The 27,638-nt window shown below is 34.0% G+C and overlaps 1 protein-coding gene across 1 annotated transcript; it reads right to left on the bottom strand.

Moving 5' to 3' along the window:
• Positions 1 to 317: 317 nt before the first annotated feature.
• Positions 318 to 27,280, bottom strand: LOC149779753 (sulfotransferase 1B1-like). Its single transcript, XM_089940613.1, has 6 exons — positions 27,013 to 27,280; positions 24,197 to 24,419; positions 19,999 to 20,325; positions 19,124 to 19,227; positions 13,248 to 13,404; positions 318 to 3,932 (listed from the first exon to the last, which is right to left on the bottom strand). The coding sequence occupies exons 2-6, from the start codon at positions 24,414 to 24,416 to the stop codon at positions 3,826 to 3,828; spliced, it is 915 nt and encodes a 304-aa protein (XP_089796739.1). The 5' UTR covers positions 24,417 to 24,419; positions 27,013 to 27,280; the 3' UTR covers positions 318 to 3,825.
• Positions 27,281 to 27,638: the final 358 nt, after the last annotated feature.

Below are 27,638 nucleotides of genomic sequence, written 5' to 3'. Positions count from 1 at the left end.
TCCGGAAATATTGCTTGTTTTGGTTTTTCTTCTTCTTCAAATTGTATTATGTGTCAGTCATGACTCCAACTCTGTGCAATGAATCTTTCACAGATAGAACAGGTTCTAAGAATTCTAAGTTTCTACCTCATATTAGTAGTCCCGGTCCAACCAGACGTTTTACGTAAATCAGTAAAGGGAAAATTCGATAAAAAAAGATAAACCTGCGTCGCATTACAAAATGTCTGGTTCAAGCAGGACTCTTCTCTGAAGTATGTACATATATTAAGATTATGTTCTCAAATTATGCGTGAATATAAAACAAACACTTGTCAAAATATAACTAAATGGATTTATTGCATTCGTTCTGACAAAAGTGAATGTAATTATTTGTGCCGTGAAGATGTGAATTGCTATGCTTTCATAAAAATTTAATTCTTTTTTGTTAACGCTCACAGCGCCGTCTACTGACCTTAAATTTTGGATTTCACGTTTTTGTTACACATGCTACAGAGCTTTAATTGTTGTTTAATATCTGAAGTGAAAAAGCTTTAACTGGGGTCTTCCTAGAAACGCCCAATAGTCAGCTGAGCTCGAAAGATGCAAACAAAAACTCTAAAATGCTGATATTTATAATTTAATTGCATATTTTTCTTAAAATAAATCGATGTTTGGTCGCGTTTAACGTCGTTTATCAAGGGAGGTCGTAAATTATTGACAATATAAATAAATTTCAGGACCCATTTGAAACACACTTATCTGAAACACTTTGACTAATCCTGGGTACACTATTTTCTAACTCAGCGTCTTTCTAATGACAATAAGTAAACATCATGACATCTAGAATGTAGTTCTTATTGTAAATATTGCCATGCATGGCATTATAGATAAATATCAAGGCCTATTTTTCGTCCGAAAAGAACACATAATAATAGTAAATAATAAATATCTAAGTTTTCCACAGGATGGTTGACATTAGCTTAAAAATCTTTGTTTTATAGAAAATTACTTAGGAATATCTTTGTACATATCTAACACTGAATAACTTGAAAAAGGTGTTATTTAGCTGTCAAATTCACTTTAGTTATTATCTTTCCGATATTATTTGTTCCACATAAATATCGTTGGATATTCGTCTGCAGGAAAGAGTTTTAGATGCAAACCTTGTATAGACGATATATGTCAGTGTTGATTTACATTCATATTACTCTGTTGATTACCAGATGTGATGCTTTGAGACCAAATATTTCCCTTATTTGATTCTGGAAATCGGCGCTGTTGCATAGCTCTTTGTCGTTTGGAGACCGGCACTTGTCAACATTTTTTCGAAAAGAAAGATGAAACTATTTTCTGACCTTGTTTGTGACTTAGTGTGGTTTTCCGTATGAAATGTATTACGCTGCAGGTCAAGTGATATTTTTTATATAAAGGAGGATTTGGTAAACTATTATTAATCCATGTTTTACAACAGTCGTTGATTCAATGCGCTGAGTTTGCAATTGTGTTCAGATATAATTATAATGATCATTCATATTGTGGACATTCTGGATTGTATCAGCGTGGTACATCAGGACATTCAAGACTCCTGGAATTTATTCGGAACATTTCATAGCTTTGGACTTATGAAGGACATTTCGCATTATTTGAGATCTTATACACAATACTGTGTCTTTTAAATTTCTACTTTGTAACTTAGAGAAATAAATTGTTCATTTTAGTAAAGTTGTTGGATTCAGTCATTTCTGTAATATAGTTTAAAGACATACCAAATAATAGTAATAAAACCATCTTCTATCAATACCTTGCTTCAACTTGCATTATTTAGTTAGGTCTTTGCATCTCTGATACTTACTAAAGTATTATAAAATGTTACGCTTAATAAATATATAACTTCTAATGAACAATTATTGTTCATTTTCTTCATCAAGCTGTCTGCTTTCTGATTTTCATTATTTAAAATTTCTTTAAAGGGATTTGGCATGTCATCTCCTACTTTTGTTTTCACTTCTTCACCCAATGAGTACTTAAAACAAATATTTCTCAGCGTCAACTTTTAATTTTATTTGGCATTGTAGTTTCTGTATGCTACCATGAAAAATTTGACTTCCTGGCACTGATCATCCACGTGACCTAAATAGACTCTCTTGTGTGGCAATTGTTGTTTCCTTGCTTATACATAGAGTAAGTAGATTTTTCAATGAACCGTTGTTTCATTTCTACCATGGTATCATCTCCATTCATTATAGTAATGATTTTAATAATAACACGATAGTAGGGATAAATTAAAGAACATTGTTTTTGATTTTATATTTATATATCCCCAAACGAACGTTTTGCTGTGTCTATACTATAGCATGACATCAATAATGCATTCACTGATTTCTTCATTTAATTTCCTCACATTAAGAATGTGCTTCACCTTGTTTATACGGATTCTAAAAACATGTGGATGATGTCCCTAAATAACAAATTGAGAGAGTAATTTTTCTGGTTGTCCGTCCATGATGCAGGCGCTCCAATTAGGCTAATAGAATATAAAGAAAAAAATCCTTGATGTTTCCATATTAGATCAAATTAATATCTTTCCAGACTTTTGTTTCGATATACTGACTGTATCCTAATTATTTATGTTTAATGAATGTTTAGGCAAAATCTGTTCTTGCAAATCAAATAGCATCAATTACAAAGTATCCCCCTCAGAAAAGATGAGCTGTTTAGAGAAACTGAGTTACTACTGAGTTAGTATATATTAGTACAAGTACCGATGTTCATTAGCGATTATTTTAATCCATGATATACTGCGAGATGGATGACATCCGACCTGTGATATTTGTTTTGCTACTTCTATAACGTCGCTAAGAGTGATGAAAAATCGTAAATCATCCTAAACATCTTTGAGAAGTATGTATGTTTCAGCCCTTATTTGGAACTCCTATTTCATTTCGAATTAAGTTTTATCAACACATTTTATAGAACAAGATATGGCTATCAACGCAAGTTTATAGAACAATATATATCTCTATATCTTCATGCGGCCAGAAGCATCAATGCAATCATTTCTCGGAAAAGTACCATTTACATTTGCTATGTTTAATAAGATAAAGTGAATAAGATTCCATTATTTAAGACGCATTTATTTTATTCCATGAATAGTAAAAGTTTTGACTAGAGGGGAACTGATTACGGCTATCTTTTGTTAACATTTATCAGCCTTAAACATGGATTAACGAGAGTTCATGTCATCGTATTTATCAGGGACACAACTCAAGCATTACTAAAATCAATCTGGTCAATTACATATTTATTAGAAACTCAACTCAAGCTTTATTCAAATCAATCTGGTCAATTACGTATTTATTAGGCACTCGATTTAAGCATTATGCCAATCCATCTGGTCAAGTTGATATTTCTTGGTGATTCGATTTAAGTGTGATGCAAATCGAGATGGTCAAGTTAATTGCGTAACAATTCCAAACTGTTCTTGCATGTATTACTATTAGTCTTAGGATAAGATTTATTAAACTCAAACAAGGGTTATTCATGACAAAATTTCACGAGTTTCGACTACTTTCTGATATTCCCGTCAGAAAGAACGAAATAAAGGAATATCTTCACATGTGCATCTAAAATATTTAGTTCACAAACCTAACCTTTCATCAAGTGTAAGCTGTTTGATTAGCAGTACCAAATCTGCGTGCCTACCTAAAAGAAAACATAATTTGTAGATCAAATATTGCTGCCTATGATACAAGTAATTATGCAAAATAATGTTTCATATGTTCTTTAAACTGTCATATGAATGAAAACTGCGACTCAGTTGCAATCAACATAAAATAAAGACAAATATCAGTATTGAAAGGTAAGGTTGCTGCCTGCCATTTTCTCTTCATACACTTTGTCGAAAGCTTCGTTGTCTGCCACTGTAAACCAATTCTTCCAGTCACTAACGACTCCTGAAATAAAGAATCACATGCAATAGGAATATTCTTGAATCAGCAATGTTTATAATGAATGTGTAATATGTCTAACTGAATGATAAGGCCGATAACGCAAACTGAACGTCTTTTACAACTACCACAAAAGAATAAATCTTGTTTTCCGAAAATATAACAATTGTCATTAAGTACTTTAAACTGCATAAATGGATTGTTGATTCGTATTAGGAAATAAAGAAATGCCAAAATCATATACATAATTTTATAGGCATTATCACCATCGTAATATCTTTTAGTCATCGGACATAAGCCGGACTTTATATCCAGTTCAGTCCTAAAATAAAGCTCTACTTCCAAATACATTCAATCTATATTCCTAAAACAAAGGTCTAATTCCAAATACATTCCATCTATATTCCTAAAACAAAGGTCTAATTCCAAATACATTCAATCTATATTCCCAAAACTAAGATCTAATTCCAAATACTTTCAATCTATATTCCTAAATCCGAAGGTCTAATTCCAAATACATTCAATCTATATTCCTAAAACAAAGATCTCCTTCCAAATACATTCAATCTATATTCCTACAACAAAGGTCTAAATCCAGATATATTCAATCCATATTCCTACAACAAAGGCCTAATTCCAAATACATTCAATCTATATTCCTAAAATAAAGGTCTAATTCCAAATACAGTCAATCTATTCCTAAAACAAAGGTCTCCTTCCAAATACATTCAATCTATATTCCTACAACAAAGGTCTAATTCCAAATACATTCAATCTATATTACTAAAACAAAGGTCTAATTCCAAATACATTCAGTCTATATTCCTAAAACCAAGGGTCTAATTCCAAATACATTCAAACTATATTCCTAAAACGAAAGATTAAATACGAGTGCAGAACTGGCACAATTAATAAAGATGACTAATGATTACAATGAAATCATTACAGTTGTAACGAAGATATTCTTTCTAATTAAAAGGTATAAATGACAAGTTTTACCGACTATGACTATGAATAACATGCAATTATATATCTACACTGTTGCACGGCATCGCTTTTGTTTTCAAATGTTGGAAGCAAAACGGTATACAAGATATCAACCTGTTACATGACATTTTGAATAAAATGTACTGCAAGAAAGTAAATTCATTGCAGATTCATTTTTGTTAGCTGTTTAAAATGAATATAATATCACATAACCATTCTCTTTCTAGACAATGTTGAAAGAAATTATCCGTAAAAAAACCCTGTTAAAATATTCTTTTCCGCTGTATAGACTGCTATGAATATTTGTTCCCTGCTTTTAAATTAGGCTAATTTTGCTGATTCTAATTTGTTTCTTATTTATCAATATACTTAAAGTGCCATCAGTTAATACTCAGAAGAAACTGTCTTCGATTGTCAATCGATATGAAATTATATATATATATATATATATATATATATATATATATATATATATATATATATATATATATATATATATATATATATATATATATATATATATATTATGGAGTGAGAGAGGAAAACATATTGCGCTGGACGAAAACATTAAAACTAACTTGTACCAAGTAACCCACAATAATCTGGTTCGTCGTAACGGTATGTGGTATGTTTACGCTTTCCTTGTAATCTGTCTAGAGTGTTCATAATATCAATAATACATAGTTGCAAAATCCAGTCCACACTATACGTACAATTTGATGGTTACTAGGCACGCATAAGGTAGCGTATTTGATGATATGTTGATGTTGTTTATAAACCTATTTTAATGTTCTAAAAATATATTAATAATTCTTAAATATCAAAATGTCCAAACGGTAGCTTCTCCCCCACCACCCACCCCTCTCTCTCTCTCTCTCTCTCTCTCTCTGGATTATCGTAGGTAGATACGGGCGAACATGAATGAAAATACGATCGTTGAGGATCTACGTTTGTATCATATGACGATGTCTCTTAACTTATGAATTATGGTAAAGTTTAGTCAAACCGTCCAAAGGTGAGAGAGAGAGAGAAAGAGAGAGAGAATTGCCTTATGTTTAGAAATGTTAATTAATGCAGAATAATAACTTACATAAACTGTAAATATATTACAATATTTTAATCACGTCTTCTTGGTTCGTCATTTCGCTTAGTTTCTATTCCACGCTAATTTCCATACGCTAGTAGGTGAATGCCTGTTCAGTGTACAACAAGCTAACCATGTTGTAGTGCACTACTTTCTTCATAAAAATCACATTTCATGTTTAAATCATGTGTCTTATATTCATGTAAACAATGTGAATCGAACTATAAACTCAAAATGAAAACAATCAGCTTGTCAATTTGCATATATGATTGTGAACAACAAGAAAAGAAGTAGAACTACATTTGTAGCGGACAAACTCGCAGGGACGTGAGGACTTCATTCACTCGGTTAATACACAGTTGTCCGGAGTATATCGTAACTCCATTCAAAGGCCAAAGGTGTGTATTTTAATTTCATATAAATACAATATATGTATAGTATGTACTCTGTATCAAAGATCGACCACTCGTTGTATACTTTTTCATTAAGAGGAAACTCGGCTAGATTTGTATCGTTTTAGCGACGAATTTATACATCTCGTGATATATCATTGATAAAGCATATATATATATATATATATATATATATATATATATATATATATATATATATATATATATATATATATATATATATATATATATATATGTATATATGTATATATATACATCGGTTTTGGCTGGCGAAGATGTGTTGATAATGAGAGTTAGATCTGAGTAAAATTAATCTTTTGAGAGTTTTTCTTCGTTATAACTAGAACGATTGAGATATAGTTTTATTAATGGAATATCATTACTTAAATGAGCTTGAGTTAGGAACAGTCGTTATTGAAATTATGACCCAACTCTTTGGTGTGGAATTGACAACACATGTTAAAAAAACACGTAAATCTAGAAACTGCAGCGGTTTACTATTGGAAATGAATTATTGCATTGAATCCCTGAGAGCTAGATCATTGCAGTGACTCCGCATGTACATGTACAATTCGCTTAACTATAAATGCAAACATATGTTTCCATTTGTGGATTACAAGCGAAATTAATCCCTTTTATAAACCTCAGAGTGACGTACAGTGGGATATTAAATACATCTTAAGATATGATGGTTGTCGGCAAGAAAGTGGGGTGCACTGCATAGGGTGTAGATTTGACCGTGACATGTATATTATTTAGCACATTGGCTAATATCCATACAATCCTATAGATAAAGGTTATACAAAGATACAACCTATCGTTAATAGAGTAACGATGGTCAGTAGTGTGATATTTTCTAGCTGTGTTTTGAAACAGTATGCTGCAGATATGATCAATTCGGTCTAGACCGCCATGCTTAATAGCGATAACCACTCATGACTTTGTGTCCCAGTAATTTCTTTCAGTGAAAGTTTTGAAATTTCATATTTTGTATATTAAATTATTTATGCTTACCTTCGTTTATTTAATTTTCATTTTCTGTAGAAATGCATGCACATATAGATGGTAACCATGATCTTTTCCTCGTTTATTACATATATGACAAGGCTGGTCATATATTTCAATTTTAAATTAAAGGCAGATAAATGGTGATAGCAAAAAGAAGTAACGCTTAATTCGACAGCTTTATTTCTTTACTTTTCTTTCTTTTATATTCTTAAACACAACTCAAATACGTAAATGTTGCTCGAAATGCTCAATCACTATGTTAATGGACATGCAATTGCAACATACTTTAATATTCACTAATGTAATCTCTGACAAGCAGAACTACGCGCATTGTTTACTTGTGCACTGTACTTTCTACTAAATCGAGAGTTCACGGTACTATTGATATAAAAAAAATGATAACCAGTCTGGAAATAGTTGAGGACAAATAAAACATATATGAGTTTTGCTGCTCAGAATAGGATGATGATGAAAGTCAGAGTTTAGCAAAAAGAATCTTATGAGAGCTTATCCTAACTTAAAAATAGAGACATTGTTTTACTGATAGAATTTTGGTCCTCTGACAAACTTGAGTTAGGAACAGTCATTGCTGAAAATAGCACCTGATTCTTTGGTGCAGAATTTAAATCACATGTTTCAAACAAATGTAGATCCAGAAAATGTCACGGCTCATAACTTTTTCTCTATACAGGGGCTGCCATAACGAATGCATCATTACTTAAAAATATAAGTCTGATAATGAGCGCTCAGAAATTTAACGTTTTGAGTTTTTAATATTAAGGACGTCCGAATAGATTTAGAGTCAGTCCTACTGCGATCATAGACATTCGATAGTGCATGTCATCTTCAAACATTGGATATCATGGAATAACTAACGATCTACTGGTTTAATTTAAAATAAATAACGTATCATATTTATCAGAAGAAAATATATATTCAAGTGTTAGAAAAATTAAGGCTAGAGCACCGTAAGGTTCAGTATTATGACCATTATCATTTATACACGCCTCTTGTTCCAGATGACACCACATTGTTTTATTTACCTTAATGCACTCTCATAATCTGCCAAGTAATTAACAGGAGTTTAACAAATAGAACAACTGGTCAAACATTGGATAATAACATTTAATACTTAGAAAATAGAAGTAGTGTTCTTTAGAAACAAATGAGACATACGAGCGCTCTAACTTCTTGCAGATGACAACAGTTTGTTAATTCGCTTACACATATTTGTTTTAAGATTTTAAATAACTTTAATTGAATGACAACACAAAAATATGGTTTGAAACATACGGAAGAGAATCGCTGTCTTTGTTGAAGGCACTGAAGTTGAAACTCTGTCAAACAACGTTTTTTTTTCTTCAAAAGTGTACCTAGTGTACATTAGAATTATATAGGAGTATACATGCAGAGTGCTGGATGGGTTTGTATTAGACCTAATTAGGCTAATACATGTAGATTGTAGGAAGATTTTACGTTAAACTTATCACAAGAGTGTACATGTAGATCGTTGGACGGTTTTACATCAAAGCTATGTTGAAGTGTACCTGTGTAGTGTTGGATGGTTTTTCATTAGACCAATATTAGAGTTTACATGTAGAATGTTGAACAATGTTACAAAGATTAAGTATTTCCTGTCTGTAAGATTTTTGAACTAAAATTTGATAGTTCACTAACCATTCGTCATCAGCAGTACCTCGGGAGGTCTCCATTGTCTCATAAGATTTATATTTGTTTAATTAATCGACAGTCTGACGGCTTTAATGGCCTTCTGAACAAAACAGGAGACTTCAGGATCTTTATTCTAGAATCTTTATTATTCCTCTCGTTTATCACCTTGATTAGAATAAAGAGAATGAGTCATTAAAAGAGGATCACTGTGATCAATACCTTTTATTAATCCAAACAAGGAGTGAAAGTGACCTCATCAAAAGCCTGACCATTACATGTGTCAGCTAAAGAAATGCTTTCCTTATTAACATCATTCTCAAGAGCTTTCTTTGCCATAGCTCTGGTAACTACACAAGCTGTAAATACATCAAGGATTTCTTTTTCAATTAGATCTACTTTCTGATCCAAGCAAGGCTTGTCAGTTACAAGTGGATTAACCACAACCTTGTCTCCAGCTAGTTCGTTGCCTAGTAATAAATGAATGCCCTAAACTGGTAAAACAGACACTCTTCCGACTGTCACGGGTCCTGAGACTAATTCTGATGATAAACTTACACAATAGAGAAGAAACAATAACAAAGCCACACTCAACTCCCTGTACAAGAACACTTTCATTAGAATAATTTTCAGAAAAAGGCAAATTACCTGACAATAAAACACTCTGAGAATCTCTAATAGGGATAGGATTGACCGAAACTCCCAAGAGTGATATAGAACCCTTCTATATGAATGGTTCATAATTCTCCATAATCAAATCAGACTGGGGCTTGTTAATCCCAACGAAAGTATTGCTTTCAATACATGACGGTGACCTTGACTTCTTAGAAATAAAAGCATTTGAAATAGGTCTGTCTTGATTCTGATGCCTATCTTTCAATCTGTAGCAATCAGTAAAATATGTCCTTTGTTCTTGCAATAAGTTCACGTAGGAAGAGACAAAGATCTTGAATCAAGCCCTCCGAAGTTTCATTTTTAGCAGTTGCGCCAATTTGAGTTTTAGAAAGGCTTGTATTAGGCTGAAATACTTTTCTGCCAAAAGACTTCTGAGCAGAAGTCTTGTTTCAAAAGGTACTTTATGATTTTTTGCCGATAAGCTTCATGGTCTAACCCATAACCCCTTTAAGATGCATTTTATAACCGCATCATAGTCACCACTTTGGTGAACCGATAGTGAATTGGAAATATCACTAGCCTTAAAGGTGAGTACACTTTGTAATAACTGAGTCCAATGCTCCCTTGTCCACATCAACGTTTTGAAAACGAGTAAAATATTTGTCTACTTCTCTTTCTCAGAAAGGGGGCACTAACCTAATGTTCTTTGCAAGATAAAAACTTAAATTTGAATTCGACGTATGAATGTGTTTCACTTGCCAGTTTTATTTATTCATTTTACACTGATATTCTCTCTTTTCCTTATCTCTCTCCGATTGTAAATGCATTTGTTCTTTTATTACTCCATTTGTCATTGTTCCTCCCTTTGTTCCGCTTGAAATGCATTTGTTTCTATTTCTCAATTTTTTGTATCTCTCTCTCTTTCTTTTTCTGTTTCATCTGCTTTTAATTGCGTCTGTTTTTCTTGTAATTGCATTTGTCTTTCTTTCTTTCTTCTTCTTTCTGAAGCTCCAGCCTCCTCAACTCCAATTCAATATTGTATTTTAATTATAATTTCTTCATTTTAATGTCAGAGTCTGATACAGACTTACTGAAACCAAATCAATTTTACCAAAAACGTTCTTTTCTACCAAATACTGAACCAAGATATTTTTGTCTTGTTTCGTTAAAGAAGCCTTTATCTCACAACGGGCGTATTTTCTGGCAAGTTGAATCAATTCATCTTTTTTAAAAAGATCTAATTGTTCCTGGGGATGATTTAATAGAAACATTTCTGCGGAAGTTTTTTAACAATTAGATGACAAGGAGTTAAAAGAAATAATAGCAGCGATCTAAATAGATCAAGAGGGATTTGACAATAATCCGATGGATATTACAAACGCTGAAAATGAAACAGAAAAACAGATTGATAAATTCGTTCACACAGAATTCCATGACCTACGTCACCCTAGCCATACACAAAAACAACAATAATAGCTTTGGAACTGGGCCATGCAAATTTGAGACCGCTGAAGGATATAAACTAAGATTCAAGAAATTATCTGCGGAGGACTTAAAAGCTTTTGAAACAATCATTACTCAGAGGCTACTAAACGAGATACAAAATTGGGCAATGGCGTTTTCAAAGGTAATTTTGTTTTTTGAATTATTTTAAAATATTTTTTGCTTATTTAATAAACGAATATGGGTGTTGATGGCATGGTGGGAATATGACCACTTACACAAAAATAAAAACAAATATTTATGAGACTATTATTCAAAGACTGAATACAGTTTTAGAATGGTAAAACTACCATCTCCACCAATGTGACTTAACACCATTGAAAAATGTATATGTAATCCATAAAAGTGATTGTTTTGTTAATTTAATTTTTTTGGGATGTGTATTGATTATTTCATCCCAGCACTCAACTTCGAACTCGACTATGCAACCAAGCAAAACATATGGCTGATATTGCGAGCAAATCTACATTTAACAACTGCACATTTAATTTCACATTAGATGATTGAAACCATCTTGTTAAGCAATAACGCTGATGACAAAGATGTAAAAATGTTATTCCTGTAAAAGAAATACTAAAATTAAATAAAGATTGTTATTTTGTTATATGAAAAGAAATGTTTTGACAACACGGGTAGTCATTGTCTATGATGTAAAGTATGAAGTTTCCGAATAAACGTAACTGTGACAATAGTTATGTTTCATTTGGCATTAGATCACTGAACGGGTCTTCACAAGAATTAACGTAGTACTAATAATTAGCGCTGTTAAGGATGATATAAAATGTTATTTCTGTATAAAATTTGTTTAAATGTTATCTTTATGTTAGTAAGGGATAGCATCATCTTGTTCATATTTCCATGTTGTTCATTGATAAAATCCATTATGATTTTAGATTTGAATAGAAATTTAATCTAGCACACTTGTTCATTCCGTAACAGCTGTTATGTAAGGTCATGGTCATCTGACGTAGCAAATGGGACCGACTAAAATTGAACAAGACTTTTGTAATAAGTTAAATGTGTTGAAACCACCGGTAGCCATTGCCTAAGGTGTAAAGTATGAAGTTATAAATAAATGTAACTGTCACAGTAATCCATATGTTCGTGTGATTCTGTACAGTTTGTGTATTAAGGGGCGATTTGAACCGACGAATGAAAGGAAAGTACGTGCAACATCAGTTGGAATGCATTGTTGATGGAATCAGTGGATTTGCCGAATGAAAGGACGAAATTGGAATTAGAAAGTTTAAATAATCATGGCTGGGTATTTATCGATTTGTAAATTTTACCTAATCACTCACAAAGTAAACAGAAAGTCATACGGACTTTACTTACTTTGTGGGTGATTAGGTAAAATTTACACATTGATAAATACCCAACCGTGATCATTTAATAATATATATATATATATATATATATATATATATATATATATATATATATATATATATATATATATATATATATATATATACAAAGGAATGCAAAGTCAGATAGAAAACATCAGCATTATAACACCGTGATATTGACCTTGAACATGTGGCATCAAAGTGGTACAGGTAACGATGTCATATCTGAACATCAAATTGTATCCCTTAGTCTCTTAGTCTCAATCAGCTTTAAATTACAAAGTGGAACAAAGTGTGACGGAAACCTAAAAGTTGGAGCACTGACCTTGATGAAAAGATCTCCAATGTAGTACTTGATTCACCTTCATGGGATAATGTACATCATTACTAAGTTGCATCCCGCAATCTCATGGAGATTTCCAATTACATAAAGCAATGGAGAGTGTCACGAAAACATAAACTATTGAACTGTGGCATTGCCATTGAAGATATCTCTCCTGATGTTGTATGCGACACCATTTCTATATTACAATATGGATGGAGAAAACGTGACGAACGGAAGCGTTGATAATAAGTCCACCATTTCATCTTCAAAAAGAATAACAATATTTTCAAAATTAACATCATGATGGTGACCCTCTGTGGAGTAAAAGTAACGCTGCATAATATTGTTAGGTGGGTCTAGGAAGTTTACCTTTTCTGTACATGAATGGTTTCCCGCCGGTACTCTCATCGCCTCTGACCTTCTTTAGCTTCGAAATTTCGCATTTACTGATTATTTCATCAACAAGAGAGTCAGATGCCTCAATTTCAAGAAACTGTGCCAGTCGTTTTATTTCTTTATGTTGATTCTGTAAAGAAAGAGATGTATTTCAAAGTTTTTAATAATTTTAAAGTCACGATGGAAATGATGCTTAAATCTCATTTGTTTCCTCATCAATATCAAAGAATTGGATATATCAGTTAGCAGGACGTATGCCTACATCCATCTAACTTATTGTCTCACCTTATGTGATCATACAATGAACGCGTTTTAGTTATAGTCTAGACAAAATTGACCTATGATCTGGACACTGAAATAATTTCCTTAATGTAGCATGCGACATACGTTCAATAATAATGTAAAACTAAAAGAAGTTTAGGAGCGAAACTTGAACAGGTTTATAATTATAATCATAGCACTGAAAATTAAAATGCATGCCCATAAGTATGTGCCGTTGACGTTGCGGACAGGTTGATGATAATGGTACTGTTGACATGCCAGCAAATTGTGATGTTAAATTGCACATTTCATTACAATATTTTCACAGGTTTCTTCATGTCAGCTCATATCTTAAAATGTAGCCTTGTCCGAACAACTTACCTTGACAAAAGGATTTTCATATAGATGTATTACAGAACTACAGACTGTGATGAGTAACTGTACCAAATTCGATCTCATTGTCACACGCTGATCTCATACGCCGATAGCACTGTGTTGCAAATATGTTGAAAATGTATCCCGTTTAATATTGGAAACAAACATTAGACAATACATGTTTCATCATTCACATCGACATTAATAAGTTACTAACTTTAAACTTTTTCCATCGGCGTTTACATTACCGTCACAAAGGGCTGGTTCTACGACAGGCACTGGAGGGGACCCATTTTGTATTCTGTATTTTACTTAAATAAACGTACAGAATGTTCCTTTAAAATACCCACTTTTAGTTATTATTTTTATAACTATTGATACGGGTCTATGATCTTAAAATTAGGAGAAATGGAAAGCTTTGTAAAATTCAACAAATAATTTCTTTCTGTGGAATAAAAACTGAAAATAAAAAAGAGAACTAACTTATGGTTATGCAAATTAATACAAACATGATCCTAGAATTGCAAACAGAAGTCCCTATAATAAAAGTTCTGAATAAACTTAAGTAGAAATCCAAATTAAGTCTAACGCTGAATGAGAACCGTATTGTGAATAAAGAATCAATAATTCAGATCAAGTCGAGAAGAAAAAAACTTGACTTAAGAAAAGGTTAAGTCCAGCATACAATGTTGCCTTACAATATCATATAACGAAATAAAAAGAATAAAAAAAACTTACAAACATTGCAGATTAAATGTACATGATACCATTTATACGTTTACAAATGAACAGTCTGAGATGTTTTTATCCAAAGGTAGGGATCACCTAAATCTAAGTGCGCTCGGAGTGCTGTTTCATTCAGGGAAACTTTCAGTGGTCCTGATAACCATGACAGATTAGCACCACATTCATACTAACGATCAAATCAAATAATAAAGCTTTCTTTTACTTTCACAAACCCATAGTTCATTATCTTGAGAGTAAATTTACGTAGAAATAGGCTGTTGTTATTCAAGTTCTATGTCTATACTGTTTTGAAAAGTATATATATATATATATATATATATATATATATATATATATATATATATATATATATATATATGTATGTATAAAGCCTATCTTGTGCTGAGATGGGGCCTTAAACCCCAAAACACCAACAACAGTAACATACCATCTTAGTACTGATTAAAGGTGATTGTCATTGGTCTATTATGGATGGGCTATGTTGGTCGTCGTATGGAGTTGATTCGAAATGTGTGTGCACTTCGGTTGAGAGAAAGCTGTCTTTGGTAAATTCATGTAGCAGCCATCCAAAGCGATCATAAACTAAGGGTCGCTCTTCTGCAGATACAACGCTAACATCCATTTGGTGATATGGAGAGTTTTTCCCTGGAATGGGGTCTAGATCAGTATCATTATCACAGTTTATTCATAGTTCCATTGTAGTGACATAATTGTTTGCAGAGCAGTCTGGTTCTGTGGTGTACAACTGTCTTGATATCCTAAGTTAAAGGTCGCAAGTCAGTCTGATACACTTCATGGCTTTTATCCGTCCCTTGAAACATTTATTTGTAAACACTTATTTCAGTCATGAGTTCTGCAGGGTATTTGATGTCATATTTCTTTCAGTTTCGTCATATCGGCTGTTGTTTGAGTGCGTTTATGAATCTCGCGGGTAGTCCTAGTTTACACCAAAACTTTATTAGTATTGCATAGTATGACCTCACATCATGGTGATAACGAGAAACAGAGATCAAAGGTCTGAGAGTGTCTTCATAGTTCTCATTGATAAAGTCTCTAATCGTTTTGAATGTACACAGCTTCATGTTGCTATATGAAGGATAAAACATTATACTTATAGATTTCTCCCTTAAAACTATTTCTCACGTGCCTGAAAGAATAATATTCAGCAAAAAGAACAATCAAAACCAAAACTGGAAGTTCATAGTTACGTATAGAAACCCACCCTTTGACAATCATCTCTTTCGTCTTTAGGAGGCAACGTAATCACGTCAATTTTGTGACGCAAAGATTGTGGCATTATTCCTGTATTTGTGCATTAAGACGCGCAGAACGAGTAATAATGTCTTCTTCAATAATCTGAAAACCGTTCATATAATTCCATCAAAAAATTATAATATTTTGTCTGGACACACACACAAGCGCGCACAAAAGGAGAGACAGAGAGAAGGAAAAGAAAAGAATTACTGCATCATTTCAGTCTAGAGGGTGTGTGAAAAAGATGCATATTTCCTACCATAATACCATCGTAGAGCATATACGTTACATTTGTTGTAATAGATAATAAATTGAAATGTCTGTTTTAATGCTAAATAAACTGCTTTTTTCTGTGCCGCAATACGCCAACCAAAGTTGAATCAAACTTGATATTAAAAGTACTCTATTACGTTGTATGAATTTTTCATGTCCTACTTGAAGGGTACGTTGTACATGTGAAAGTACATCACTGTGTCTTAGGGTCTAGGGATCCTTATAACATGAGTCTCTCTGTATGTTAGCATATCCGTCTTCCCTTAACTCTGCTTTCAAACGCTGGGTGGAAATGTAAGACGCTCCTCATATGATAACAATCTGCGCTGGGAATTTAATTATTGTTCCATTTCTTTAGCTTTCTTTGGAAGAGGGTCATCGATACCTTTTTGAAAAGTGAAATTACCCTGATATTGTTTAAAATAATTTTGGCAAAACTTTATTTGCACCGGGACAGGATTTTATTAATGGGGAGAATCTGTAACAAACAGTGTGTGGATTTGTCTTGGTGAGCTATGGAATAAGACAAACTCACTGCCACTAGATAATAATAATAATAATAATAATAATAGCAATAATAATAATAATAGCAATAATAGTAATAATAATGGGGACTTTGTATAGCGTCTAATATTTAGAAGCTCTAAGCGCTTTACAACATTTGACAACACTTATAATATAAAAACATATATAATGATATGATTACAAAAACAAACACCATGAAATTAGAAAAAATGAAAAACATGCTAAAAATATTTAAGGTAGGAAACATTATTAGGTCTTTAAGTTTGTTATTGCAGTCGAAATAAGTGAGTTTTAAGAGCACTCTTGAATGTGATCACTGTGTCTTTGTGTCTAGGTTCAGTGGGCAATTAATTCCATGTTACTAGGCCCTCGTTTGCAAAAGAACGCTGTCCATAAGACTGTTTTAATAGCGGGAATAATGAGTATACGATTGTCAGAAGAGGAGCGTAAGTATCTTGCTGGTGTATACACGGGGGTGAAGTCGGATAGGTATGTATGACTGGAGTCCGTCAGTGAAATGTAGCACAGAGAACAAATTTTGTGTTTGATAATGGATCGAATGGATAGCCAGTGTAGGGTACAGAACAGCGGGGAGGTGTGCTCTGATCGTGGTACTCTATATATGATCCGAGCAGCTGTGTTTTGAAATTGTTGCAGTGTCTGGAGTAGATGTTGAGAACCAGACAGAATTGAGTTACAAGAGTCAATTCTCGAAAGTAGCAATGAACACACGTGTTTTAGTGACATCAACTGAAAGATAGTTGCAAATGGAGCTGATGCGTCTCACATCAAGATATGCAGCCTTGCATATGTTCATGACATGTTGGTGCAATGTGAGAGTACTGTCCAGAGTAATACATATGTTTCTTACTGATTGTGTGAATTTAATCTTGGTGTTGCTGATATTTATTGTTTGAGGTAAAGGATGTGAATGAGAAAGTATTTGTGTTGTGATCAGGATGGCCTCAGTTTTATCATCATTCATCTGCAGCTTGTCACATGTCATCCACGATTTCACATCAGAAATGCATCTCTCTACACCTTGGATGGTAGCATTAACTTCAGCTGGGTAGCTAGATTTGTATATTTGTGTGTCATCAGCGTACAATTGGCGAGACATTGGGTGATGTTCTATGACACTTGAGAGCGGCTGAATGTATAGAATAAAGAACAGACCCCTGTGAAACACAGCAACATATATTAACTGGGCTGGAGTGTATTCAATTTGCAGATACAATTTGTGTCATCTTGACCAAGTAGGACTTGAACCACAGTAAGGCTGTATCATGAATGCCAAATACATGCTGAAGTAATATATCATGGTCTATTGTGTATAATGCTGCAAACGACTCAAGGAGGGTGAGGACTGTAATATTTCTGCTATGAAAAGCAGAGAGAATGTCATTAACTACTTTTAGTAGAGTAGTTTCAGTACTGTGGCAAGGGCGATATGCAGAGGGTACATTGTTAAAAAGACTGTTTGAATTCAGATGAGATACAAGCTGGGATATAACAACCGTTTAAGATTTTTCATATGAATGGGAGATTAGAAACTGGGCGGTAATTCTTTAAATCGTTATGGTCTAGTTTTGGTTTCTTCAGCAGAGGTTTTACAATGGCAGTTTTGAAAAATGATGGGAATTCCCCAGATGAGAGAGAGGCATTAATAACATCAGTTAGTGAAGGCAATACTGGATCAATGCACTCAAGCAGCAGTGATGTTTGAATTGGATCAAGTTCACATGACTTTCGAGCACTCTTCATCAGGATTGTACGTACGAAATAAATAGAGACAGGTTCAAATGCTGCTAATGGTTGCCGCTCCAATTCTGTATCCTATCAGTATGGTGACGACGAGTCAATTGAAATTGTTGTGTCAAGCTTATCTCTAATGGTATGTACTTCGTCACGGAAGACATTTGCAAACATGTCCGGAAGGTCGACTGGAGAGAAGTTAGTTGGAAGTGGTGTACATTTGTTCCTTGATATTAGCTTGTTAGTAATCTCGAATAGCTCTTTGCAGCTGAAACTTTCCATGATCTTAGCAGTGTAGTGGGCTGATTGCACTGCATGGACTATATTTGTGACATTCTTTTTACCGGCTTGATAGATTTGCTTATGAATAGTGAGTCTGGTGGAAAGCAAAAGCTTCTAAGCTTTACGGTGGTCTCATTTAGAAGTACGATGCTGGCCCTGGCACTGCTATACCAGGGAGAACACTTTTGAATTGATACTCAGTACTTGGTAGCTAGGGCATGTTTGTCTAGCAATGAACGCATGTAGTTATCGAGATGGTGATGATGGTGAGAATATTCTTGGGATTTCTATACTGGATTTCAGAACATTTTCTTTTCTTAAGTTGGAAAATGTTTGGGTCAGTTCCATTATTTCTTGCTTTGTCTGACGGTACTTACCATCTTTACCTCTTCGTACATTGTATTAAACACCGGATAGTCGGGGTTCTCTCTGCAAAATGTCTCAACTTCTTGGATATATTGAAACCAATACTGATGCATGTCTGAGGTAGTCACCAAATGAAAAATAAAATATATATGTATTTTTTCTAGATATGGAACAAACGACGACATAATGTGAAACGATGGTAGTTGCATGTTTAGAGTGAAAATGAAAATAGAGAGAGAGAACTTTTAAAGAAACCGAAAAATATTAACGTTCGTAATATGGCCAAAGTTGTCATTTTATACGAAAGCTGTGACGAAAATCGAAAACGGTGAACAACAGTTATAGCAATTCTTATACATAAAGTGAAACAACTTCGTTTGCGACGTGTTTGTGTAACAGACGTTCGATGCGAGTGTATGTTAAGACACATTTAAAGTCAACTGACTTGTAACAACTTTTTATACTTCAATTATAGTTCTCATTCGTGCCATTTTCTCACGCACACATACGTCTTAATATGACATAAACTACAATTGTGTCCACCGCATTTGTGCCATTGATGTTGTCAGGAATGTGCACAGAGAACGATCACAGACACAGTCACATATCAATCCCAGATCATTTCCTCCAGAGGTCTGTACACGTTCTGATCGTTCAAAACAATGTTCGGAGCATGTCCCAATACTAGCAACCGTCGTGACAATAACACATTATACGTTATATGGCGGATATATTTCCTCATTGGTGGAAAACAAATAATCAAACGCTAAATAACTCTTGCTCAAGAAACTTGAATCACTGTTCATTTTTCAAATACAAAACTTCAAAATGATAATAGAATACGCTGTCATTTGATGAGAGCAACTAGTTTAAATAAATTACTTACGATTTTCCTCATCTAAAAATAAAGGGAGAAACTCGGAAAATGTCTCAGAAAAATGATTGCCGCTTTGTTCAAATACTTTCAAGTGATGATAGAAGGACACAGCCACTGACTTTGGGTTCCTTGATACGTGGACAATTTTTACCCTCTTCTTAAATACGTCGTTTGGCAGGTCTTTTATGCTGTAATGAGTGATTATTATTTTCGGAGATGGGACCTGCCCGATTTTGTCCCGTTCCATATCCAGAAAATCTCTTTCTGGCGTCCAGGGCACATATTCTGCTTTGCCAGAAATCAGCATGTTTAACATCTCCCATATCCAATGTGTACCTGAGTGAAACCAAAAGTATTTTATCGGCTAATTTTATATTGACATAAACTTCATCTATGACATAGACCCTAGTACGTCAATTAATACAATGGACATTCGATACCAAAAAGTGAAGAAAAGACTTACAGTGCTTCAGTTTCACGTGCGAAACTACTGGTAATTACTTGAAGCTATACTTCTATTTTCGGGGTCTGTTGCAAGTTTTAGTCAATATTGCACATAAAGCTTCTACTATCGACATCACCATGTAATTATCTCAGAATATGTATGTATATCTCAAAGATCTGCCGTATATAGATTGCCATTCTGGCGAGTCAAATATTTCCAGCTTCTCGCCCATACCAAATCAAATGATTACATCAATGTGCATGGCGGACACATGTATCGCTATTCATGTTGCTATAAGACACACATCACGATACTTATTTTTTGCTGATTCCTATATGAACCAAAATGAAAAGCTGGACTCATTTATTTGACTGAATGAATTAAGAATAAAGCTTGTGTTAGTTTTGGACCATATAGATGGTACTTGTTTCATTTATGATTTATAGTAAATTTTGAATACTCCTAAAAGTACAAAGACTTTTACCATCTCAATATAATTTAGGAATATACAGTCACTGGTTGAATACATATCCGATCAAAATAGATAACAACGGAAAATGGATTGAATATTTCATTTTCGTGCATGAAATATGGAAGGGGAAACTGTACAATTGTGATATAAGGACGGTACAGCTCGTACGTAGCTGAAATAAACCTCCAAAAGGTTAGAATAACTGTAATAGAAGGACAAATGCAATTTGTAATCATCTTTCAACATGGTAGTCATAATGACTATAGAAAGTATCACTGCATTGCGATAAAACTTCAAGATTCATTTTCTCACGGATACATGGTCATGAAAATACGCAAGGCATTTGCAAAAATGATTGAAATGTTTCACATAACTGAAATGGTATCAGACCACAAACAACAATGATCCAACACAGAACCTCAAGAATATAATAGGCGAAGAATCATTTTTGTAAAAATTAAAAATTCAACATCAGTTTAAAGCACAAAGTTCTTTCTGAAAGTAGCATTGGACCCTAGGCACAAAGTTGCAAACGTGCCAGAGAGAACGCGAACTAGAGGTGAAATAGAGAATAGAGCACGTTTTTAAAATACATTCTATTATGAATATTTTATTTAAATTAATTTGTCTGTTGGTCTTTTTTTCCATTACATGCTATTGTAATGACACATTATTTACTGGATTTTGCATTGTCCAGAATTGAAACACTGTATCTGGTTGTTGACCTTGTTCCAAAATCAGTGACAGTTTTCGTAAACAACTTCTTTATCTTTCTCGGAGTAAGAATAATTAAGCTGAGACAGGGTCATACCTCGACTACATGTCATTAAGCAAGTATCAGACGACTCTGACATAAAAGTAATGGAACTAAAATTAAAATACCAGATAGAATAAGAGATAAGAAAGCTACAAGTTCAGAAAGATAAAGAAGAAAAACAAATGTTTTTGCAATTGACCTATCGCTCTTTTCAATCAAGCTGATAAATGAACCAATCAGCAAGCGCAAATTAGACACAACTCCAGGCATTGCTTTTGTCCGCCATTTTCCTCAGACAAGCTGCTTATGGCAATAATGAATTGATTAAAATAAATATTTACAATTTTTGCAATGATTTGTTGATTTCTTCATCGTTCAGGGTGAAACGAAACTAGTGGGAGCCTTGCAATTTTGACATTTACGATCTTGTTATTAATTTGCATTTCATTTGCCTCCATCTTGAATTTCATCGGGATTTGAACTGAGATTCACTTAGAACTTTTCATTGATAGGACTTGTTATTTTGAATTCTTGGATTATGTTTGGATTTAATTCGTAAAACCGTACGTTCTTTTTCTCATTTTTCACTTTGTATTCTAGGTGAGAATTATTTGTTAAATTTTAGAAAGCTTTATGTCTTCACTTTTTTCTGTTACATATTTTAAAAGTATAGACTCGTAACACATTCGTAACGAAGACCGTGTGTATCGAAAGTAAAATGATGCAGATTGCGTGTATGCAAAGTACAAGTGTTTCACAGACAAACTGAGCCTGCTGTTCATTCAATCCAAAGACAATGCGTACGGTAGGAAAACGTCTACAAAAAGTAAAAATGACGAAAGCAATGTGTACCGTACGAAAATGTATACACATCTTAAACATGGGGAAAGCAACGTGTAGCGTAAGAAAACGTATACGAAACGCAAACAAGCGAAATTACAAACAAATTTGTTGAAATATATCATGAATATAAATATAGCAACATTGAAATAGTTGTGATTTCGAAACGTCAGGATCAAGATAATTTATTATGTACCTAGATTATATCAATCTTTACCGAGGTGGATGTCGCAATTAGTTATAAAAAACCTAATCTTTTGACTTTGATTGATCAACCTTTTTGTGTGCCTGTTTTGAACCATGAAAATGAAGAAATTTAAAACCTGTAGTATAGATACCTGTATATATGATGTAATAACTGTAAGATGAGCGTGTGACCCTTAATTCGTTAATTTCATTCCTTCATTTTAAAGCGCTTTCATCTTGTTTCATTAAATTATTCCAGAAGAAGAAGACAAGGACGAAAGAAAGCATGTGGGAGGATAGCTCATAACAAGATATGGTCGATATTTGTTTTGTTTGTTTGTTTTATAATATTTTTTATATTTTTTTTTATTATTTTTTTTTATTTGCCGTTCTCTTAGAGAATTGAATACATTAGATGAATATAAATAAAAGTGAATAGAGTATAGTGTATATACTGTTGGGTTTTGTGAGCGAGGATAATCCATTTTATTTGTAATTGCCAACTCCATTTAAAAGGGTACGCCTTACCACATGCTTCGCGTGTACACTTTTGTTATTTATGAGTGTTACTTTTAATGTACTTCTTGTTTTCCCTCAGGGTTTTGTTATCAACATAAGTTGATGTTAGGCAAGTGCGTAACATTATTGTAGACATTCTCTGCATTTTTCACATTATGGAAACCAATTATCGTTTACAATTTCCGCCCTCCGAATTCTTAGTACTTCTATATACGTACCGTACTTTTTTCTTTTGTTTCTATGTCATAATGTTTTCGCTTGTTCCGGACCTGTTAATCGATTCACAATATACTTTCAAATTCAGTGGGCACCTGCATACTTTCTACTATTCAACGTTTAAGTCTTCAAAATATGTTAAAATTTGTACCAGTCTCTCGCTATTTCACGAGATTTAGGAGTTATACAAAATTTTGGTTATCTGACCAATCAAAATGTCCATAAGCAGAGTATGGATTATCTCTAATCCTTTATTTCAGTATAGCTTAATCATTCCACATTAATCCATTCTGAATAGAAGAGTATTGAACCTAAACAAAAATTGGATGTTATTTAGCATATAAATTATATCGGTAACATTTAGGGAGAATATTTAATGCAGGCATTGTTATTATTATTATTATTATTATTATTATTATTTCATGAATTTAAAACTGCGCATTTTTTTAAATTCTGATAAAGTGTATTACATAATTCTCAGCTGGAACATAAATGTGCCAGATAATGCTTTGGGATATAGAATGTCGGTAGGATTTATAAAAGATTAAAAAATCAATCGATAGCTGAAAAACTCATGAAAATACAATACTTTGCGAGATTCGTCATTTCTACACCACATTGAAATATATTTCTTCATCATTTTTAATCAAACCAAAGTGACATCTCTTCTATACAATGAATAACAACCACAGCCTGGATAACTACATGTCATATCTATCAATTAATAGATGTTTCATGCCCCTAAAGTAGGTCGTACCCTACGATTACTTGCCTGATTTTGGGAACGTAAGCAATACCACGTCATTGTCATTGACACTCGTATTACGCACACGCTCCAAGCTTGTAAGGAAATCTCCCTCAGGAGCGAAGACCTTCAAAGCCGCCTCTGTCAAATGGAGTTTTCCGATCTTCAACACCCGAAACTCCCTCCCTGCTCCGTCTCGAATTATACCCCACTCGGTGGACCGTGGCACTACGGTATTGTCAGTCATGTCCTGTAATTAGTACATGTATAGAAAATCTTTGTAAGGTATAGAAATAATGTGTCTCGTTTTTATCGGAAAATTTCTTTTAACGATTAGGATTGCCGAAGAAAGTATTTTATGGAATGAAATCTTAAACTGCGAAAACATATCGATTGGCTCCATTTTGAAAGAAATTACAATATATAAAACCAATATTCAAACGTAATTATAACTGTCTAATGTGATTCAAGTTTAACATTCCGGTCATCTATATATCTTTCATCAAAATGATTTATCTAATAGTGCTTACGTGCTTTTCCTACGGTAATAAATTACTATGAATGGAAGAGAAATTATGCAACTTTTACTGCTTATTTGTTTCCCGCAATTATGATGAATTTTGTTACGCGTCCCATTAGCACCAATCTAAACCTTGGGGACGGGTCAGAATAATGAAACATTTGTACATGTCTGCAACTCTTCTAAAATAATTCCAATGTCACTATGATAAACAATGTAGGACGAGTGATACGACATAGTACATATAAAGAAGCATACAAGCTACACCATTTCGTTACCACAATCTATATATGTGTGTGTGTGTGTGTGTGATTTGGATTTTTTTTTGTCATAGCTTGAACAATTTGTCAGTCAAATCGCTACGATGTCTGCAGTGTGACAGTTTATAGTGATGTCTAGCACAGGGGCGTCATGCCGCAGACATGTAGCATGATGTCCCACCCAGTCACATTATCGTGACACTAGGCCGACCAGTTCAACCACTAAAATCTTAATGCTGAGCACCAAGCGAGGCAGCTGTTAGTACCATTTTATAAGTCTTTGGTATGACTCGGCCTGGGTTCGAACCCACGACCTCCCGCTTCCGAGACGGACGCTCTACGACACCGGAGGAGTTAAAAATGCATATAAGTACACATTATGGTACATCATTTCATTACCACAATCAGTATAGTCCGTTGTTGAACCATCATGGGGAATATTTTAGCTCTGGAACTGACACAAGATTTTAGAAACAGAAAATAATGTGTTTGTGTATAGTTCGCTAGTTCATTTGTTTTATTGTTCTTGTTGACACTTTGCTATTTCGTGTCATGCTACAACCAAGGTACCGGGGCCCAGAGAGGCCGAGTGGTCTAAAGCGCTCACCGTTACGGTTCACTGCCGTCTCACCTCTGTCTGCGTGGGTTTGAGTCTTGTACTCGGCCAATGATGGTACGTGAAAAAGTTTGCCATTAGGTTTTCGTGGGTCGGTGGTTCTTTCCCGGGTTTTGCCGGGTTCTTCCTCCATCGTTGTTACTGAACATGTATAGCCTAGCTTCTGCTGAAAAATGGCGTTAAACACCACAGCAACAACAACAACAACCAAGGTACATGTATGTTTATACAAACATACATATAGTGGTGATTATAAGAAACTAATTTATCATTTGCAATGACACAAATTTGAGACCTATACCTGATTTTGTAACGGATTTAAAGCATTCCTTTATTAAGTGAATATGGAGATAGAAAAATGATAGATATATAGATATACTGATATATAGATAGATAGATAGATTGTGTGTGTGTGCGTGTGTGTTTGTGTGATTTCGATTTTTAACGTTGCTGTAACAATTTTTCAGTCATATCGCTACGATATATGCAGTGTGGCAGTTTTAAAGTGATGTCTAGCACTGGGGCATCATGCCGCGGACATGTAGCATGATGTCCCACCCAGTCACATTATCCTGACCCCAGGCCGACCAGTCCTAACACTAACCTCTTAAAGCTGAGCGCCAAGCGAGGAAGCTGTTAGTACCATTTTCGTAAGTCTTTTGTATGACTCGACCGGGGATCGAACCCACGACCTCCCGCATCCAAGGCGGATGCTCTAACCACTGGGCCACCGGAAGATAGATAGATAGATATGATGCAGTGTGAACCATTGTCCTTTTTTGGAACCGGTGGCCTACATTACTGAGATAAAACATAGTGAATATTCCGATCAACCTGCTTTCGAACTTACTCTATGCAAATTATCACTATATGCAACGGCAAATCAATGAAGTTGCAATTCTTATTGTATATTTAAATACAATAAAAAAACACCGTTTTCGGCTGGTTTTCCGAGTGCTTTTAGGTGGATATAGCGAGGACGGTTTATAACAGTTTGCGCATGCGTGGATGAATATAAATGTCATGTTGACAAACTCATACTGAGCTGTCACTGAATATATTTACATTTGATTTATAAATATTTACAAAGCTAGTAGCATTTTTTCCTAACCAGATTTCATTCAGCTTTATGTGCAGGCAGTGGTACTACTGAATGGGTTGGATGATTGGGATGATAGGTTTAGTAATGAAGAATTGAGATAATTGTATAGAAAACCTGAATTCCGCTGAATTGCCTTTTGTTTGATCAATTTATACATTAATATCTATTCTGAATAAATAGTAAAAGCAACCTACATGATTACTTCGACAAAATAATGGAAATCGTGATTGCCACAAATCAAACTCAACATAACACCACTGACATGTTTGGCTAATAACATAAATAAATTGTTAATAGTATTATCCTGTATCGGTAAGAAAACACAAGAACAGAATTTGTACTCACTCTGATGATCAAGTTCCCCAAATGTCATATGAAAGTCTTCTTTTACACCTTTTGACACAAAAAGAACGAACATGTATTCCTGCTACAATGTCGGATAGGTATCGCAGTCGGTGTGCAAAACTACCGTGCTTCTCTGGTATTTATAGTATAAAACGGTCAAGACCTACAACGTCGCAATCTAGAACGCATATATGTAAGGCAGGAGTCTGTATCAGATGGCGTGGATTGGCGGTAAGTATTCAAGAACAAAGGTCATGGAGTCGCTAAGAATATTCATGAGTTTGGGCTGGGCGAACTTGACTGGTACACTGTTTTATTGTCCTATAGTCGAAGCTTAAACTTGATTCGGCATACAAATATGCGTCGGCTGTTAGATAGGGAAATTAGATGCGACACGAATAAACATTACATATCTTTCGGTTCTTACTCGCTTTTACACATGTTGTTTTGGCAATATCTTAATTCATTTTTGTAATATGAAAGGGTTCTGTTCGTTTCAGAGTTCGGTACAGCTGCCGTTTTTAATTTTTCGCTAAAATCCAACTTGACAAAACAAATGTTCTCACGTTACTGATGAAATAAAAGATTAAAAACTTTTTTAACAATTTCACAGAGTGACTTTAACC

Source organism: Sinohyriopsis cumingii, chromosome 17 (genome assembly GCF_028554795.1).
Source record: "Sinohyriopsis cumingii isolate HCF-2022 chromosome 17, ASM2855479v2, whole genome shotgun sequence".
Classification (NCBI taxonomy): Eukaryota; Metazoa; Mollusca; class Bivalvia; order Unionida; family Unionidae; genus Sinohyriopsis; species Sinohyriopsis cumingii.
The sequence above is the reverse complement of the archived record's forward strand: the minus strand, read 5'-3'. Positions and strand labels throughout refer to the sequence as shown.

Excerpts from the sequence above, each read along its gene's own strand:
- LOC149779753 (XM_089940613.1), bottom strand. The coding sequence starts at position 24,416 with ATGACTGACAATACCGTAGTGCCACGGTCCACCGAGTGGGGTATAATT. Across the intron at positions 19,228-19,998 it reads ATTTTTAGATGAGGAAAATC|ACATGCATCAGTATTGGTTT; the intron begins GTAAGTAATTTA and ends TGACTACCTCAG. Across the intron at positions 3,933-13,247 it reads ACCATTCATGTACAGAAAAG|GAGTCGTTAGTGACTGGAAG; the intron begins GTAAACTTCCTA and ends TCTTTATTTCAG.